Source organism: Falco naumanni, chromosome 5 (assembly GCF_017639655.2).
Source record: "Falco naumanni isolate bFalNau1 chromosome 5, bFalNau1.pat, whole genome shotgun sequence".
Classification (NCBI taxonomy): Eukaryota; Metazoa; Chordata; class Aves; order Falconiformes; family Falconidae; genus Falco; species Falco naumanni.
Genome location: NC_054058.1, coordinates 72,639,903 through 72,659,700, shown reverse-complemented (window position 1 = coordinate 72,659,700; position 19,798 = coordinate 72,639,903). Strand labels below are relative to the sequence as shown.

Genomic DNA, 19,798 nt, shown 5'->3' with positions numbered 1-19,798 from the left:
GTGAGAGTCCCTGCACAGGGGAAGGAGCTCCTAAGGAGGCATCTGCATCTGCCTTGGAGCAGCAGGCTGGGAGTCAAAGCAGTGCAAGCCCAGCCTCAGGAGCTGCAGCACTGTCCTGAGAGCCCCTGTGGGAAGGAAGGTCCCTCTTTTACTTTTCCAGCTCTTTGATGTGGCATTGCAGAATGATCAGTAAGAAGATGGACATGGAAATGTTCCACTGCAGCTGCGCTGGGAACGGACCTGCACCTTAGAGCTGCGTGATGAGCGCCTGCACTTGGTGACAGGCTCAGGGGCAGCTTTCTCAGAGGATACCAAGTGACAGCTCGTATGCCAGGCACAGCTGGGGAGCAGCACAAGTGCTGCAAAGTGCCCTGCTTTCACTTTGAGTTTCACCTTCTGAGTCCAGTCCCCCTCCTTTAGTCTGTACTTAATGGTCCTGGGGAAGGACTCCAGCACGAACCGGGCTGGAACCCTTCGTGGTCTGCTGCCCACCAAGTCATTGTGCATGACCCAGCCAGCCTGCACTCAGTGCTCAAATTTTGCCCAGGCAGACAGGCAACCTGAAGAAAGCTCCAAGCTTGGGACAGGAGGAGCAAGCGAAGCTGGGGAGCAAAACCATGGAATGACCAGCATGGATCTACCATGGACAGATCGTGCCTGGCATGCCTGATGGCCTTCAGCACTGAAGTGACTGGCTCTGTGCACAAGGAGAGGCCGGTGGCTGTTGCACACCCTAGCCTTTATCAAAGCCTTTGACACAATGTCCATACAGCCATTTACTTCTGCATGAAGAGTGACGGTACGAGTAGATCTGCAGCCTAAAATAGCTTCCTTATTAAGAGTCAAAGAAATGTGTCTGCTTTTACCACAGTCTCTTGGCTGGAGAAAGATGACTCTTCCCATTTGGCTGCTCAGAAGGTGACAATTCCCTGGCAGAATGGGAAATCAGAATTTCCTCATCTGCAGCTAGAAAGTGCGTGTTGAGCTTTCTGTGGCTGCCTGCTGTCCTGGCCGGAGTTATGCATGCAGCACATGAACACACAGGAGCATGTGCAGTAACAGCTGAAGACCTGGTAACAATAGAGCCGTAGATTATGGAGCATTGATTGACACAGCCAGCCAGCTGCTGCTGGAAAAGCATGCAAATTAAATCCATCTTCCAAGAGCTTAGATAACCTCTCATCTTGCCCCCCCCCGCCCCCCCCCCGGGCCTGGTGCACCGTCCAGCCTTTCAAGCAGAGCTGCTTTTCCCTCCAACGCACATCACTTGTCAGGCAAGAGATGGGAACGAGTCCTCTGGCTCCTTCTATACCAGCATTTAAAAAATCCTCTTGATTTCTCTTACACTTTTCTGACTTCTTCAAAGCCTGATCCTGACTCCATTATATTGCTACTTATGTTGGGCTTCCTTTCTGGCTGTGCTACCTTTAACCTTGGTCTGCTTTGTTTCTCTGAACTTTTCTGGTTTTAATTAATCTGCTGCTCTGCTGGCAGCTCCCTCTTGCGGTCAGGAATAAAGGTCGGTGTTAAGAATATCCCAAGGCACTGCTTAGGTTTTAAAGCTATTACCTATTAAATTTGCTGAATTTTTTTTTCCCCTTCTCAAAGTGGAAACTGAAAAGTTTTGACACTAGATTCTTTCCAGATTCTCTTTTCCGTAATATTTTTGTAACAGAACACTTCATACTGTTTTGGCCCCTTAACAACAAAACCGTACAGGGATCATGAGCAGTTCAGTGGTCAGGTTTAGGTACTACAGATGTTCTGGGCATGAACTGAACATCCATCCTTAAAGTGATGGTATAAGAGTACTGAGGTTAAGCAGGGTGTATCAAGGAACGGTACAAAGTACTGAGATTTCTGTGCCAGTTAGGTATGAACCTTTTATCAATGCCTTCATGCGTTTATCTCACTTGCACTATGTCTCCAAGGAGTAAGAATGTGGTTGTCTTAAAGTACTCTTTGGCTGACATTTGAACTCTTCAGAACACAAGGGAATTTGAAATATTGCTTAAAATGGTTTCTCCTGGGCTGATTTGTTTAGGTCTGTAAAAGAAAAACAAAACAAAACAAAACCACTCTGTAGCATTACTTAATTTAAAAAGAAAAAAATCACCCACATCATAGCTATTTGGCCTCCTGCAGAAAGAATCTGTACTCAGCAGAATGGTTTTATTGGCATTACAGAGCATAAAGAACAAGAGGCTCTCAGGAACAAAGATTTGCACTGCTGCTTCTTGTAGCCTGGGAGGAGGGAAGGAGCTGGCTGTAGGCTCTAAATGGAACAATTCTGAATTCTCTCTCTCTGTTGTTTCAGCAAAGCAGTATTCTGCACATGGTGGACTCAGGCTTATTTGTACCCTATTCCAGAATTCTTGACAGAAGTCAGTCCTTTTTATTGCCATCTGAATACTTCACCACAGGCTGGTTGTCTCCAGCTCTGGAAATTTTCTGCTGGTCTGTTGGTACTGTATGAGTTACCATTAGTTCATGTCTTCCGATCATTTTTGTTTCAAGTTGATGTATGTTTTATTTATTTCTGGCACTGTGTTTGGTATTAGCTCAGACTGTGTAAGAATTTCTGTCATCTTTTAAGCAACTGTATCATTATTAGTTGCTAATATCTTCTGGTGCTCTTTTGTACTATGCACTTCCCATTGTTTCAGTAGCTCAACAGTCTTAAAAGAAATAGATACAAACCCTTTCTATACCTAGTTCCTTGCTTTTCTCATTTAACTTTTTCATTTCTTATCTTCTGGAGCTTGCAACAAGTCTTTGTCCAGCTTCAGGCTGCTGGGCAGCTGGTGAATGGTAAAGGGGGCTTAATTAGGTGCCCATCCTTAGAGGTGGCTGGACAGTCTGAATCCCAGTGTGTGTGTGGGGACACCCACTTAAGTAATATCAAAATTAGTGACCAAATCAAATTGTTAAATAATCAAGTTCTTACTGGGTTTAACATCTACCTGAAAATCAGGGTCAGTCTTTCACACTGTAACTGCAAGAGTCACCTCCACTCATCCTTGAAACACTTGCCACTGGCTCCTCAGTACCTCGGTCTGCGTTCCAGGGTTTACTGAAAATGGTATTCCAGAGAGATCATAGAAACACAAGATGATTTGGGTTGGAAGGGACCTTAAAGACCATCTAGTTCCACCCCCCCCCTGCCATGGGCAGGGACACCTTCCACTAGACCAGGTTGCTCCAAGCCCCGTCCAACCTGGCCTTGAACGCTTCCAGGGATGGGGCAGCCACAGCTTCTCTGGGCAGCCTGTGCCAGCGCCTCACCACCCTCACAGTAAAGATCATCAGTCAGATCCTTAAAAGATCCTGGCTAATGACACTTACCTAGAACTACTAATTTTAAGGTACTCATCTCTCATAGTTGTTGTTCAGCATCTGCTGTAGTTACCACTAGAAGAAAAGTACACAGTCAGCATACATCATCTTTTCCATGTAGGAGGAGAAAAAAGAAGTCTTGCTTAAAGAGTGTAGTCTGAACTGTGTTAATTTTCATTATTATAATAGATAACACCACTGCCAGGGTATAAAGACCAGTAGGTCTGATTTATTTATTTTTTCTTCTGTCTTGCAAATTAGTGAAAACTAGAATAAAGCAATATTTTACTGTTTTGGGATTTTTTTTCTCATTTTAAAACCTTTCTAGGGGCAAGTCCACTAGATGTCCTACAAGTCTGTAGTCAACAAGCACTGGGACAAGGATTGATACAGTGTACCAGGGCTTTCAAAAGCTGTTAAGTAGGCTTTATTATAGTGTGCTTTAAAAAAACCAACAAAACAAAGTGCTTGACAGATAAAAAGCAAAGGCAGGTTCTAGAGCAGCTGGAGATTGCCAGTGGTGGGCTACAAGACTTCCCAAGTGAGAAGAGACTGACTTAGAGGCAAGTGTGGGGTGATTGTCAGGAGGATACAATGGGAGTCTGAGAAAGCGTGTAGAAGTTGAGTAGTTTATTGTTTGTCTAAACAGGAGAATTAAGGGTCAATCAGTGAAATTAGGCAGCAAGGTTAATGCCACAAAATGAACTATTCCCACACGGCACGCAGTTGTGGATCTCACTGCCACAGTTACTGCAGATTAAAGGCTCCAGAAGGAGGTTAGGCAAATCCATGGAGGTTGTGTTCCTTAGGCTTAGTAGAGTAATGATTCTGATACTCCCGCTGCTGAGGGGAAAAAAAAACCCTACGCCTTTTCTAGCACATTCTTTGTTCAGAGCATCTGCACAGACCACTGCTGTTTGCCAGCATGGAAAGCCTCCCTAAAAGCATTCTTCTGAAGGGTCTTCCTCCAGACCCTTCCCATCTGGGAACTCTTTAAACTCTTTTAAGTCCCTGTGGAGAATGAGAGTGCCCCAGTCTTTGGTGCCAATCCCAGTTCTCCTGCAGCAGGAGTGTGATGTTTGAGGATTGACAGACAAACACAAATGCTCCTCCCCAGACTTGCTGTGGTTGTAATTGCTGCGCTGCTTGCAGGGGCACCATTGGAGCCTGGCACCAAGTTCCAGGTTGGTTTTGCTGTCAGTAGGTTTCCCGGCTTGGCCCTGAGCTTTTAGAGGGGGGCAGATCTCACTTGCCAACTTCTCTTCATGCTTTGTGATCCCCTCTCTTGACTAGGTGTTGGGACAGCACTCTTCAAAGAGCAGCTTGTCACAGAGACGTGATTCCCTTACGGGAAAGCTGCTCTCCACGGGGACTAGTGAGTATCATTTCAGGGCCTCTTCAGCAGGGTGTCAGATTGCTTGCATCTTTGCACACTCTTGAGCATGTGAACATACGTGCTGTTGGATGTCTGTCACCATAAAGCTTCTGTTGAAGTGACCCTGTCCATCAGTGAGGTCATAACAGACCCTGCTATGGCCATCTGGCACTTCCCTACCCCGCTAAAGCCAGCACCTCTAAAAATCGACCTAGTACCAGAGTCCAAGAAAGAACTTGAATTCCTATTATGTACCTTACTTTGACTCTTGACAGTCCTGAGAACTGCTTTGGTCAGGACTCCAGAAAATGAGATGCTGTGGGCAAAGAGCGTACTCCAGAGGCATTCCTATTTCTTCATTTTGCCAGATGACCAGACACGCTTCATTTATAAGGTATGCCACCCTCAGATATCTTTAGCAGTGTCTGCATCCACGTACGCTGTGAACTTGAAAGGACATTACAGGCTTTGGTTAGGATCCAGCTCATAGCCAGAACTTCAGTGTAGGCTGTCCTGAGGGTTCTGAGCACTAAAATGTGTCCACAAACCTGGCCATGGTCATATCTTCAGTGTGATCCCTTTGACTCTGGAGCCTTACTCTACTAAAGCCACTCAATTTTTGGTGTGACTCTTCCTCTCTGTGGTGTCATCTTCATGCTGAGGACAGATGCAATGCTACCTTCTAGGAGAGGGTTGCAGTTCTGCCTCCCTCATGAGGATGAAGGACACAGCCTGCTGGCAGCACCAGGCATGCCTCAGTGGGCTGGATCGTCTGCATGAAAGGTTTCTGCAGGCATTTTTCCCTGGAAGATGGGACACTGGGAGTCACTGGCTCTGCCTGCAGAGGGCAAGGATGAGAAGCATAGATACAACTGAAGTGCTTTTGTAAGTAAGAGTGATGCTGTGGGCAGGTGTAGAGATGGTTATGCATTTAGCATGAAGGTTTTGATGTAGATTTAGTGCTGTAAAAGGGAGATGATGTGTCCTCTAGAGGGTAGCTCCTGCCGTACACTTCAGTGGAGAGCTTTGCTGTGTCTTCTCAATAGCCTCCTCCTGTGTCCAGGGAGAGAGCTGTTATCTCCTCCTCGACACAAGGCAAAGCCCAATGCCCTCCAGGACCTCCTTGGTCTCATGGCAGGTGCTGTAATGTATGGGCACCTCTCTCCTCTGCTTCACGTGGCGCAGGTTTCACTGGTCTCAACGAGGATACCGTTATTCTAGCTTGCTGTTCAGACACAGGAGGAGGAAGCCCCTCTTTCTCAGTGCTGTGCAGAAAGTCAGGGCTTGTGCAACCCTTGACCATGTGACTTCGTTGTGCAGAGTGTTGAAGGCCCAGAGGGTACAAAGGGTGAAGCAGTGTCAAGCACTGCCATGCTGTTTGCTGAACCCTAGAGATCTAGGAAGGTGGGAAAAACACAGGAATGTGTAACCAGAATGCTGCTGGATGGCACCTCTGCCCAGACCCGTGGGGAGGCTGCAGCTGTGTTACTGGTGTGGCTGCCCTGGTTTCAGGCTGCGTGTCCGTGGCAGGGTAACCCTCGATGGGAAGAGCTCTCCACTGAAAATTGTTCATATTGCAAACCATGGAGAAGGAGCACACTGAGTGCCTGCCTGCTGCTGCCTCTCAGCAGCTTTGCCCGCTTTCCATTGCTCGCAGCAGTAGTGTCCCTGTAATGGCAGGACAGTAACTTGTGCAAGTGTTCGGAGCGAAAACATCCATCCTGGGCTGTGCTGAGGAATTTGGTCCCCTGTGGCATCAACAGAGCCATGGTCCCCGAAGTTGGGAGATGGCTTCTGGGGCTTCGTGTGCCATGCAGATGGCTCCCGTCCCTGGACAGGAGAGTGGTCTGGAGGAAGGTGGCACATGGCAGGTGGAGACGTGTCAAAGTAACCCCAGCTGTCAGTAATGAAGGTGTTTCATGCATCTTCAGCTGCTGCTCCCTCAATGCGCTGTGCCTCCAAGGAGGCTGCAGACAAGGACTGCCTGCCCGGAGTACCTTGGCCCCATGCTGGGGAAAGGCAAAGTGGGGCAGAGTCCCCCCTCCAGAGCTTCAGGCTCAGTCAGAAACAACTACAGCTGCCAGGATGGCACTTCTGGAACTACCTCTGTTGCAGAAATGTGGATAAATCAACATGGAATAGCTGTGGAGACCTTCAGCTGAACGTAACCTCCTCAGGCCCTGCTTTGCTACATTTGTTGGTTCAGCGTTGTGGCTTTAACTGATCTCCCTGCTCCTCTCGGGCTGACAGCCTGGCCGTTAAGTCTCTGTGAGATGTAATGCACAGATGCTGCTCTCTGACTCATAGTGAGTCGAAAGGGACTTTCATTGTATTTGTGTTTTTTTCAGTTACAGATAAGCTAAAAACTCTAACAAGCATAATTGTATTGCAAGCATAATTCATAAACTAAGGGCAAAAGGGACTAATACAATTATCTTCTCTGTGCATTCATGTAATGCAGGCCAAAGTTTCACCAAATGTATCGTATCTTGTATGTGAATTGTTGTACAAAACTAAGAATGACATTGCATAGCTTCTAAAAGTATTCACTCTCAGAGAAAAGTTATATTTGAACTTCATAGGATAAAGATCAGTCATGGGGAAAGCATAAATTAGTTAACTATTCTGCATAAAATACAGTAATACCACAAGTCACTAAGCAAATACATTCTTGGGCTTTTCTCTGTTTTCAGTCAGCCAATCCAGGTGCCGCAGGGACATGAATTAGTTTGTTCTCCTGACAACACTGTGGGTAGAAGAAGAGTCATACTTGAAGGGTTTCCATACTTTCTTGCACTTGAAGTAAGGCTCGTGGCTGTGGCGGGCAGAGCCCCTGCCTAAACGGGACCTGCTGCTGCCACAGGAGTGCTGGTCACTGCAGCTGGCGACAGAGGTGATGCCCTCCAGCATCTTACTTGCTCTGGATCCTTCTCTGTGTGGAGGAGCATCGGGCTTCTCTCTGGTCTCAGGCACTGCATGTCCTTCCCCCCACCCCCAGCACAGTTCAGCATTTCTTCTTCTGAAATAATTCCCTAGTCTGTTCATCACTGGCGCTCTGAGGCTGCCCCAGCCAGATTGGCTGCCTGGCACAGAGCCTGTGGAAGAGGCTTTAATTGTGGTGGCATCTGCTCATCAGCCTACTCCGAGTCAGGTGCTGGAGAGCATGGTTTGGGATGTGTGGGTGAAATCCATGATGGGCAGCCGTGCTCCCTCTGCCCACACCAGGGTGGGGGGGCCAGGTGTGCTGCAGCACTTCGCTTGCTCCAGGGCTGAGGTGCTGCTTCTGGGATGTGCTGTGGCACCACAGCTCTCTCTCCAAACCCCTTCCCAGCTTTAGAGGGTTATTCTGCCTGCAGTCCTGGTGTTGGCTGTACCCGCACCGCAGAGCAGCACATCTCTCCCTTGGCACTGAGAATGGTGTGAGCCAAGCTCATGGTCCAGCTGCTGCAAGAGAATGATGAGACCACGCACCACTTGTCTTCACTGAGAGCATCAGCTGAATATGGTGTCTCTTTCAGGGTGATGAGACAGTTCAAAAAGCAGTGAATCAGTACTCCCATACTGAGACAGGGCATCTGAGAGCCTTCTCCATGGGTGTGTTGTCTGGCACAAGAAGTGTCCGTGTACTTGAGAAGGCACAAATACAGACCCCAGCCTTCTCCATTCCTAAAACCACGTCTCCACTGACTGGCACGTCACTGCTTTTAGTTGGCATTTCAGCTTAGAAGATAGACTCTGTGCTAGTCAAGAAAGAGAGTTTGAAATAGATTCTAACTGGTATCTCCCTCCCTCAATTCCTCATCTGCCTGGTTGGCTCTATGGTTTGCTGTGACCTTGACCTCTCAGGTGGTTTGATGTAGCTCTTGGATGATAACTGTAATGTCCCTGCTGCTGCATCAAACCATTAAAGAGATCAGTTTCCAAAAAATGTCTTGTCATTCTTCACCTCAGTGCTGTGGTACAAGCGTCCGCTGCACTGGCCCAAAGGCTGGCACGCAGCTGGTGACATTGGGGAAGGTGCTTGTTGGGGTGAGCTGGCTGCAAGGTCCTGTCCTTTGTATGGCTGGTGTGGGGTGCTCCTGCCTCTTTACCTCTGAGAATGCCTGCTGTTTAGGTGCTTGTTGTGATGCAGGCATAGCCGGTCAAAAATAGATGATGAAAGAGAAATTGGTGCCAATAATCAGAGGTGCATAAATATTGTATTTAAGAGGATTAAATTGGATAAAATTAAATTCTAAACAGTATTTAGAAATATAATTCCAACACTCTGTAGAAACAAAAATTTAATTTATTTACTTATTTATTTTCACATTCCAAAAGAGTTATTTTCTTCTTTTTGCAACCCAGTGTTGGTGCCTGAAAGCAGAGAGGATGGGGACAGTCCAGGTGCTGGAGAATGTGTGGGATGGCACCCAAGCTTCTTGTCAGTCTGCTCTGGCCCAGCGGGGCTCTCTGTCCGGTCAGATTGTGTGAGAGCTGCTTTTCTCCCAGAACCTTCTCTTTGGCACATCCAGACTGCTCTTGGCCAGCCGTGGGAGGATAATATTCCTGTATTTTTATCTAATATATTAGACTTACCTAGAAAGAACTGCCTTTTAACAACTTTATAAAAGCGCTTCCCAGGCAGCTTACAGAGCAGCGTGAGTACAGCCTGCACCCATCCCCATGCTCCTCCTGGTTTCCAGGCCATAGTTTTCCAGCGTTCTGTAGTTCTGTATTCCCTGTTCCTGTTTCCCTGCTTTGTGTCTGTCCTTTTGGGCTCTCGTGGGCACAGCCCGTCCCACTGGGCTGCCCTGCCATCCTCTTCCTCCCTCTTGTCTAAATATAGAGCCTCCCTCTCCACACCTATCTCAGAGTGATTCGCTCCTCTCCATCTATCAGCCTCAGCCCCTGGTGCCTCCATGACGGCTCCATTAAACACGCGCTCGGCGGCAGCTATATTTAGGAGTCAGGAAGAGAACGAGCCTTTGGGCTGCGGACAGCCCATAAATCCAGCTCCCGTCACCAAATCACCATTCTTTTCTCTGGAATGAGATCGATAGAAGTGTTTGCAGATGAGGTACAAGAGTCTGTGCATGTGTGGAAGGAGGCAGGGGAGGAGGAGGAGGAGGCAGAGTAGGGCGGAGAAGAGGGAGGCGAAGGCACTGAAGCATAGGCACGAGGGGCCAGGGGCAGGGGACTTGTAAAGACAGGAGCAGGGGGAGAAGCACGTTGCGGGGTGGGGGTGGGGTGGTCCTGTCTGAGTGGGGTTTGCTGTGCTGCAGCAGCACTGTGCTCCCTCCCAGGGATCTGAGGGGGTGCAGATGTCTGTCACTGGAGAGTGTCTTCACGTGCCATGAGGTGGAGAGGGTGGATGTGCTGTCACTGTCGTGACCTGCTGGGGCTGTGCCATGCCGGAGTCTCCACAACAGCCCTCCTTGCTTCCCTCTCCCATCTCCCCCCTCCCATTTTTTGTACCTCCACATCAAGTTGTGGGTGCCAGCTTCCTCACAGGCACAACAAACAAGGCCTGACCTGATGTTTTAGATATTTTTTAGGCCTCTGCTGTCTTGCCTCATTCCTCAGCGTCAAGCGTTGTGGGATCCCCATTGCCTGGCCATGTGCACAGCGTGCAGGCAAAACTGGAGCAGGAGGCTGCTCCCTGCTGCCATTGTCTGGGCACTCACGCAGCAGCTGGGGAGGAGCTGCTGTGCCATGCAGATGCTTCCCAGACAGCATGTCAAGAACCCATGGTACCTCTTTTTCCTCACGGCCACAGCGTGCTTTGATTGCGCTGCCAGGTGTAGATTCTGGTGTCCTCCCTGACTCAGAGCTGAGAACCCTCTGCCTCCACTGAGGATGGCGAGCAAGGTGAGAAGCTGCCTCAGATGATCTAGGCGAAAGGGTTATCACCTTTAACTCTTCATGGTGTGTTGCTGTGCGGATCGGTCCTTAACATCTCTGTTTCTTGGCATAGTGGGTCTTTTTGACAGTAAAATTAACTGCTTGGTTCTTTGAGACAGTTTTTCCCAGGACTGCAGGGACGGGGCTCGGTGGACGACCACCTAATCAGAAGATTCATGGGCAACCATCAGCCCCCCTTGCACCACCAGGCTCCAAGAAATCTCCCTCCGGATTAGGTAAACACATTAGGTGACACACAGCAGCAAGGCTGGAATAGCCTGTTGGATCCCCAGGGGCTGTTCCCTGCATGGTGATGTCCCCTGGATGCTCCTCAGCCCCCACACTGTGAGGGCTGGGCTGTCCCTTGCCTAGTGCAAGGCGTCCCTGTGCTCACTGTCCACGTGTGCTTGCTGGGGGGGTTGCTGTGCACTCACTTCTTTTGGGGAGGATTGCCAGAGCACCCGCATTAATCTCTGTGATGCTGCATGTCCCGTGTGTTGGAGTCTCACCGTTTTGCTTATGTACCCCTTAGTAAAAAAAAATATTTTTCAGCACATGCACCCCCTGTACGCATGTGTTTACTTACGAATTACGTACCTGTACTACTCTGCATATATACTGTGCGTACTGTAAAGCACATGCAAAAATAGAAACTAAAAAATAGTGAGATAAGCGTGGAATAAACACCATTTAAAATATATTTTAAACTTTTATTAATGTTACAAAAAATGTTTTTTTCCCACGCCTCAGAGGGTTCATTCTTGTGTGCGCCACTTTGGAGACCACTGCCGTAGGAAGGAGAGCCAGAACCATAATGGCTGGACTTGATCTTAATGATCTATTCCAGCCTGAACGGTTCTGTAATAAAGCGTAGGGTGTTATTCTGGGGGAAACAAGTGCCAGCATGCCAGGGCTGTTCTATAGCTCTTCTGAGAAAGAAAGGAAAAAACTAAAAAAACCACACCAACCCTAACCAAACACACAAGGAGAGCGAAAACAGGAATCTGGGGCGGGGGGGAGCAAGGCTGTGTTTTCAGTAGCATAAACAAGTACTGTATTTGGTGGGTTTATTTCTAAACTTCGGTCAAATTAACTGTTCTTTCATCCTTGCCAATAGTAAGTGTGTTTCGCATGTGAAGCGGAGGTGTGAGCTGAGGGTGAGGTTCCCGACATCTGTGCTGAAGCATGCACCTCATACTTCACGCAGAGACACCTTTGGGATTGGGAAGCTACAGCCACATCTCTGGAAACGGTGCCCAGTAGTGGCGGGCTGCCAGCACCTCTTCGGGAGGTGTGAGAGGCAGGACAGCTTGTCAGCAGGGTGATGTGGCTGCTGCTGTCCCCAGGGTGGCTGTCCATCCCCAGGGTAGGGAACTGGCATTGCGGCTGCTGTGGCAGCATGTCCCTCTGTCAGCAGCGATGGCTTCATGTGGTCGTGAGACTGGGATGAAAGGTTTGAAAGTACATCCTGTTCTGAGCTTAAAACAAAGTTTGTTGGATCAGCGGTGCTGTAATAGCAGTAAATACAGCCTCTCTGCTTTTGCAGCCCCTTCCTGCTGACTGTTGCCATTCTGAATTACAATGCAGGTAAAAATAATGTTTGTTTTGCATTGTTACTGCTTTGGGTGCAAACAGTTCTGTGTCCCTGCTGAAGGGAAAAGGTAGGTCTCATCTATGCTTTGTTCTTTTATCTCCTCTCTTACTCATTCCCGTTATTCATTCCTTCTATCCCACTGTCCTAGTTAGCATGCTGAAAGACCTGCTGGGTTTAAGTCAGACCACCAGCCTACCTGGTGCTGTAGCCAGTAGTGCAGTGAGCAGCACAGAGGGCTTCGAAACAAAGTGGTGACAAAGTAGAGGAGTGACCTGATTGTTTGGAGTCCCATCAGCCCACTGTAGCTGTAGATGACTTAGTTCAATGTAACGTTCCTAGGTTGGTGCGAGGACCCAGTTGGTTTCTGCAGGGTGAGTATGCTATAGAAGTCCTGGGTCATGCAATAAATTTGGCGTTGGTAGTGTGAAGCAAATTCCTTCTGTGTTAGGAGAACGGTAGCTGGGAATGTCTGGCTTAAATTCTTTTTACATCTCCCTGTCATGTCTCTTCTTAAGCCATTAGCTGCAGACTGTGTTCCAGATGTCTGCAGTGGCATCTCTGTCCACCGAGCCGTGAGTCCGGCTGCCTTCCTTCAGCATCCAGCAGCCTGAGTGCCCTGGTATCTCTTTTCTTGTCGGCTTCACAGATCAGGCTGGCAGGTTCTCTGGCTTTTTCATACCTCTGAGGCAGGCAAGTAGCCTCCTGAGTCATTACACCCTAAAGGGGAGATTTGGTGCAAATGGCCCGAAACGCCTGCCACCCTGACTTTGACCAAAGTGCTGTTGGGGATGGTGCCAGCAGTCAGTGGATGAGTGGTTACACAAGTCTCTCTGGGTTCCCAGCTTTCCTTCCTCATAACTCCCATGCATCCGGAGAGCTTGGTGACCACTGGCTGAGAAGAAGGGCTAACCTAGACTACTACCATCTGTTCTGTGGGAACTGCATCCCTCTGCACTGAGGCATGCAAGATTGACGTGGCCGAAACCAAACAAGGGAAGGAATTTGGCTGCTGCCTTGACACATGGAGTGTGTGTTTGCCTTAACAGCGTTGATTGCCCTCTTCGGCTCTGTTTTGGAGTCTTGAGATTTGACACCTTCATGTGGTTTAGAATTTTTGGTGGAGAGAGCTTATATTCACAGAAGCTGTTTGTGTGCATATGGGACTGTACACAAACCTGCATGGGACTGATCACAGTGACACATGTCTGCACACAGATTATGGTTTATTGTTAAATGCTTGCATGAAAGTGGGATTCAGTCTATTTGTACACATGGAGAGGAAGCAAAGACAACAGCGAAGTGTTCCTTTAATTCTCAGCTTTGATGTGTCTTTTTTTTCTTGTAGAAACCAGAGAAGACAGAACAAAGCGTCTCTTCCGACATTATACTGTGGGCTCCTATGACAATTTCACCTCTCACAGGTAAGCATCAGCATCTTGGCTTTCTGATTATGAGGAGATTCGTTTCCATGGAAAAAATACCTCCTTTTCCTGACAGAGCAGTATATCTTGGTTTAGTGTCATGGGAAGGAAACTTTTCTGGTTGTTTTGGTCAATTCAGTTATAGTCTAAATAAGTCCTAGATAAGGCTTAGATGAATAAAATGTTGGAGCTGCAGGGCAGTCTGGCTCATGTCTCAGTTGAGGAACAAACATTCTGGAGAATTTTTGGTGTGCTTCAGGAACTGAACAACATGTGTTGGATGCAGATGCGGAGTTCTGGCTTGCTCTGAAGGGGAAAAGAGGGTGCTGTTTTGCAGGGGACAGCACGACGACAGCTGTTGCTCCAGCCTGTCGGCAGTACTGAAGGTGCTGCCTGAACTACAGGGGTGTTCAGCAGGGCTGTTCTGGTGCATGGTAGTTGGGCGTACTTGCCTTGGCGTGGAGACTGACCTTTGGGAAGATGGTCAGACTCAGTAGGGAATCAGTTGTGAAAGCAGGGGTGACGTTGCTGATTTGTGCTTGGTCTTGAGCGCGTGTGGCTGGTGGACACATTTGCAGGAGGCAAGGCTGGGGGAGCAAACTGCTAGTTTGGTTCAGGAATATGCTTTGGGTGCTGGGGTTCTGTGTTTGAGGGGTAAATGTAAGTTTACTTTGTGGAATACATTCTCTGCTGGCACTCAAGCCTTAGTGCTCTTAAAACTATTGGTTATTAAATTGGATGGACGTTATTGTTTATGACATGACAGGAGCAAATTGTCAGAATTCATTACACAAAAACTAAGTTATCCTCAGGTTTAGAGCTTACCAACAAAGCAGTGAACGTGTTCTGGTTTACTGAGCTTCTTATCCCAAATCTGCCTTCATGAGTCTGAGCCCTTTTAATTCGAAGTAATGTGTATAACTTGTTTTGATTTTCAAAAATCCTGACACATTCTTCTTCAGGGTTGTTTATATACTTAACTAATCATGGGGCAAAAGAGAAAATGCTGCTATGACTCAGAAAACAATAAAGGAGAAAAACAGAGGAGGGAAATGGGCCATTTCCACCAAGGCTAAATGCCACTGGGAACCTCCAGTTGCCCTTGGTCTTAAAGGTCAGGAAATAAGTCTAAATTTACAGATGAGTCAAAATTACATTCCTTAAGCAAAAGAAGAGTGGGTGGATGGTGTTGCATCAAGCTGCGTTGGTAAACAGTGTGATAGTAAATTTATTTTGGCACATGCAAGATAACACGCACCAGAAGAAACACTGGGAGGTACTCTTACCCAGTAAATATTTTTCAGCTCTTCATAATTGCTTAGGAATAAAGATCTGACGTCACAGAGAAAACATCTTGAGCACTGAGGCATTCCAAAAACCAGACCAAAAAGAGTAGGTCACAAAATACAACTAAAGTAGTTGTGAAGGAGGGTCACTGGTGACACCAGGTACTGAGTGATAAAACATCAGCTGAACACCAACACAGAAAAACAAGTAACACATATGGGGGAAAAACCAGTCATAGTAGTATTTCATATGCAGTGAAGGTGTTAGACTGACTTCTGCTCAGGAACAAGATTTGGGGCTTGCTTTGATTCCAGTTCAAACCTGCAAAAGCAAATTCAATTTCTGGAATTCTTAGGAAAGGAAAAAGGAACAAAATGAAAAACATAATTCCTGATATCTTTGTTTAAATCTGTACTATACCTACATCTTGAAACCTGTGTGCAGATTTCGTCTTTCAGACCAAAGTAATGCTTGAAAAGTTGACAGAGAAAACTAACAGGTGCTCAAAACTGTGAGACATCTTCCATAAGAGGTGAGACTAAATAGACTGAAATTCTCAAGCTTGAAAAAGGTTGCTGAAGGAGAAGGGGGTTGGTAGAAGTCCACAAATGAGTGATTGGGAAAAGGTGAACCAGAAGTAGTCGATTTCTGTGTCTTCCCTTGCAAGAACGTGAGGTACCAAATGAAACAAGTGTATGGTTTTCATCTAACATACAGTGAACCTGTGCGACTCCTTGCTAAGTGACACGCTGAGTGTTAGAAACTGACAGGGATTCAGAAAGCAGTGGGACAGTCTGAGGAAGAAAAATTATCTGCAGGCTTCTGAAGAGACCAGCTCTGACTCAGGAAATCGCTTATCATCCAGCAGCAAATGACAGGAGCACATGGTGGGGAAGCATCACTGTGTTCTTGCTCTGCTCTTCTTTTCTCCCGCTCCTGGCTATTGCTGGGAAGTCGGGAAGATGGCTGGCCTGACCCAGTACAGCTACTATGAGCTGTGGGTGAGGCAGGCTTTTCTCTGAAGCCCAAAGCCCTACAGGGAGCAGGTTTCAAGGCATGGCCTTCTCCTTGATATCTTCTGTGTCTGCTTAAATGGCCTACATGTGGCTCTGAACTCTTCACTCCATGATGGAGGAGGCCTGGGCATCTGACCTGAATGTCTCAAGAGCAGACTTTAGCCCTTTTAGAGACCTGCATGGAAAAATCACAGAATGTTCAAGGTTGGAAGGGTCCTCTGGAGATGACCTAGTCCAACGCCCTGCTAAAGCAGGTTCTCCCAGAGGTTGCACAGAGTCACGTCCAGGTGGATTTTGAATGTCTCCAGCGAAGGAGACTCCACAGCCTCGCTGGGCAGCCTGGTTCCATGCTCCATCACCCTCACTCAAGGTAAAGAAGTTCTCCCTCATATTCAGGTGGAGCTCCCTGTGCTGCAGTTTGTGCCCGTTGCCCCTTGTTGTGTCACTGGGCACCCCTGAAAAAAGCCTGGCCCCGTCCTCTTGGCACCCACCCTTAAGATATTTGTAGACACTGATAAGATCCCCTCTTGGTCTTCTCTTCCCATGGGATACCATCCTGGAGAGAAGTGTCCAAGAGAACTAGCTGATATTCCAGGCAACCTCTTCCAAGCTCAAGAATGGCCCATCCTGACAAGCAGAAAATCAGGCAGGGGCAGCAGGAGGCCTGCAGGGATGCACAGGTTGCTAAACTCAGACACAAGAAGGAGGTGTATAAGGGGTGCGAGAAGTGACCTGGGGGGCATATGAAGACAATACCCAGTCCTACAGGGATGGGGTTAAGAAAGCCAAAGCCCACCTGGAGTTGAATCTGGTGAGGGATGCGAAGGGAAACAGGAAAGGATTCTGCAAGTGACAGCAGCAGCTAAAGGAAGACTAGAGAAAGCATGTGTCCACTGCTGAATGGGGCAGGGACCTTAGTGATGAAGGACAAGGAGAAGTCTAAGGTACTAAATGCCTTCTTTGCCTCAGTCTTTACTGGTAGGACCAGCCTGCAGCAACCCCTAGCCCATCAGACCAGAGGAAAAGTCTGGAGCAAGGAGGACTTACCCTGGGTGGAGGAGGGTCAGGTAAGGGAATATTCGAACAAACTGGACATACAAGAGTCCATGGAGGCTGGTGAAATGCACCCATGGGTGCTGAGGGAGCTGGCTGGTGGCATTGCCAGGCCACATCTCCATCATCTTTGAAAGGTCATGGTAGTCGGGAGAGGTTCCTGATGACTGGAAGACAGCAAATGTCACTCCTGCTTTCAAGAAAAGCAAGGCGGAGTGTGTGGGAAACTCCAGACTGGTCAGTCTCACCTTGATCCCTGGGAGGGTGATGGAGCAACTAACCCTGGAAACCATTTCCAAACACATGAAGGACAAGATGGTGACTGGGAGTAGCCAGCCTGGATTTGTGAAGGGGAAATTCTGCTTAACCAAGCCGACAGCCTTCTGCAGCGAAGTGGCTGGCTTGCTGGATGAGGAGAGAGCAGTGGATGTTGTTTATGTTTATTTCAGCAAGATTTTTGACGCTGTCACATGTAGGGCCCTCATGGTTCAGCTGACAAAGTATGTTTACATAAGTGGAAAGCAAGGTGCTTTGAAAGCTCTCCGAATGACCAGGCCCAGAGGGTTGTGGTCAGTTGCATGAAGTCCAGCTGGAGGCTGGTCATTGGTGGAGTACCCCAGGGGTCAATACTGAGGCCAGTACTGTTCAACATCTTCATTGATGGCCTGGGGCAGAGCGTACCCTCAGCAAGTCTGCAGTCAATACAAAACTGGGAGGAGTGGCTGATACAGCATGCGGGCAAGCTGGAGAAATGGGCAGAGAGGAACCTCGTGAAGTTCAACCAAGGGAAGTGCAAAGTCCTGCATCTAGGGAGCCTCCAGCTGTGGAGATAATTCAAAACTTGACTGGCCATGGTCATAGAATCATAGAATGTTTTGGGGTAGAAGGGACCTTTAAAGGTCATCTAGTCCAACTCCCCTGCGCTGAGCAGGAACACCTTCAACTACATCAGGTTGCACAAAGTCCCATCTAACCTGACCTTGAATATTTCCAAGGATGGGGCATCTACCACCTCTCTGGGCAGCCCGGTCCTGGGCATGCTGCTTGAGTGAGGAGGTTGGGCTAAACCATCTCGAGTCCCTTTCCAAGCTCAGCAGTTCTGTGAGTTTCCTAAGTGTCAGATGTAGACCAATTGTAGCTTTTGAGTCATCCTGTTGAGCTGCATCTCCACAGGGATAAACCTGCTGTTTGGGTAGTTATTTCCAGAACTGTGCATTACGTGATGCATACTCTCAGAATCCCTTGCCAACTCAGGCCCCTTGTTAAGACCCTTTTCTTTATACCAGTTTATTTTCCGTCTAAGGCAAAACAAAAAACATACTTAGAGAAAGGTGCTCATCCTATGGGCTGGGGGTCGCGTGTTGCTGCAGAAGAGTCAGTCTTGGCTCCCGCTTGTTCCTCTTTTCCCTCTAACCTGAGGGAAATCCCCTCCACTGCCATATCTGTGCCACAGGATATTTGCGTAAAGAGCCTGTGTCAAGGAGGAGGGTGCTGGGAAGGATGGCAGAATGGAGTCGTCTCCCACAGGTAAATAAGTAGCTGTTCCCCCTGTCTCCAGGGATCCTCATGAAAGAGGGCAGCTGGGAGCAAAGTGAATGGATTGTTCTGGCAGTGGCGGTTTTGCTCAGAGTGGCCCCATTTCCCTGGAATCAACGGGCCAAGGGAGAGGAGATTGTGCCTATTGTGTGCCTTTAACTGCACCCTTAGCTAAGCGGAAGAACACATCTTTCCACCCTGAAGTCCTCTAGGACTACATGTCAGGAGGATGTAAAGCCTTTTCGGGACCCAGTCATCTGTGTCTTCATAGCCCAGCTGGTCTCAGCATCCTCAGACAGTCAGTGCATGCAAAGTACTGATACACTGGACTGCTCTGCTAAAGTATGGCTGGGGTCTGCCGACATCACAGTAACAGTGCTGGCACTGGCTATGAAAACTTGGGGTTTCAACAGATTTTGGTGGGCTGAACTGGAACAGGTTGGAGGATTTTTAGCGCATCCCCATAGTATGGTGCATAGCCAGGCAGTATAAAAGTGTGAGGATGGCCACTGTGGAACGTGCTGCAAGTCCTTCAGGCCAGTAACCACATGTTGCACAGTGGCAGGTGCTTAGTGCCAGGTGTTACGAGAACAGAATAAACAACCCAAAATATTATTCCTGCCTGCAGCAATTTTCTGTTCGGTCTTCCTGAGCCAGAGGCAATGTCTTTGTATTTAATAGCCTGTAATAGCCTTATTCTATTATTTTGCCCAATGACATGCAACCGAGTGCTTTTACTCTCCTGAAATGGAGAAGGAGCTAGGGTTGGGTTTGGGGAGGATGGTGAGATGGTGGTGGTGCTGAACAGTGGGGTGCTGTGTCTTCTGTTCCTGCGGTGTCAAAATACCTATAGCGTGGTGACAGGAAATGAGAAGGAAGTTCCTTAGAACATGTATACATGCTTGTCATTCATTCATAGGTTGCTCTGAGTGCATAAGTGAAATATCACCTCACCATTCAGACAGGGAAAACTGGTGCAAGGTAGAAAAAGTGGCTGCCTTTGTTACCTTCCTCGAGACCACATGCTGACCTTGCCAAAGCCTGTGCAGCACCCACCGCCCTGCCTGCAGGCGTGGGTGATGTGAGCAGTGTTGCTAGAGCCACCAGCGGAAGACATCCCACAACAGAGGCACTAGGTGGCTGCAGAAGCACCATTTCAGCAGAAGCTTCTCTGCTCTGTTTGCTGGAGTTCAAAATGTGGCTATTGCTAAAGCACGGAAAATGACATTGGTGACTGGGATTGCAGCGTGGGACTGGGTGCAGAGGAGCGGAGCCATCAGGGGTGCAAGGGTGCGTT

The 19,798-nt window shown here is 48.1% G+C and overlaps 1 protein-coding gene across 1 annotated transcript in view; it reads left to right on the top strand.

Annotated features, from left to right (window-relative positions):
• Nucleotides 1-19,798, top strand: part of SHANK3 (SH3 and multiple ankyrin repeat domains 3) — a 362,955-nt gene that overhangs the window by 221,382 nt on the left and 121,775 nt on the right. Inside the window, exon 16 of the mRNA XM_040596580.1 lies at nt 13,534-13,609. Within this exon, the coding sequence (XP_040452514.1) occupies nt 13,534-13,609 (76 nt within the window). The remainder of the gene's footprint in view (nt 1-13,533; nt 13,610-19,798) is intronic.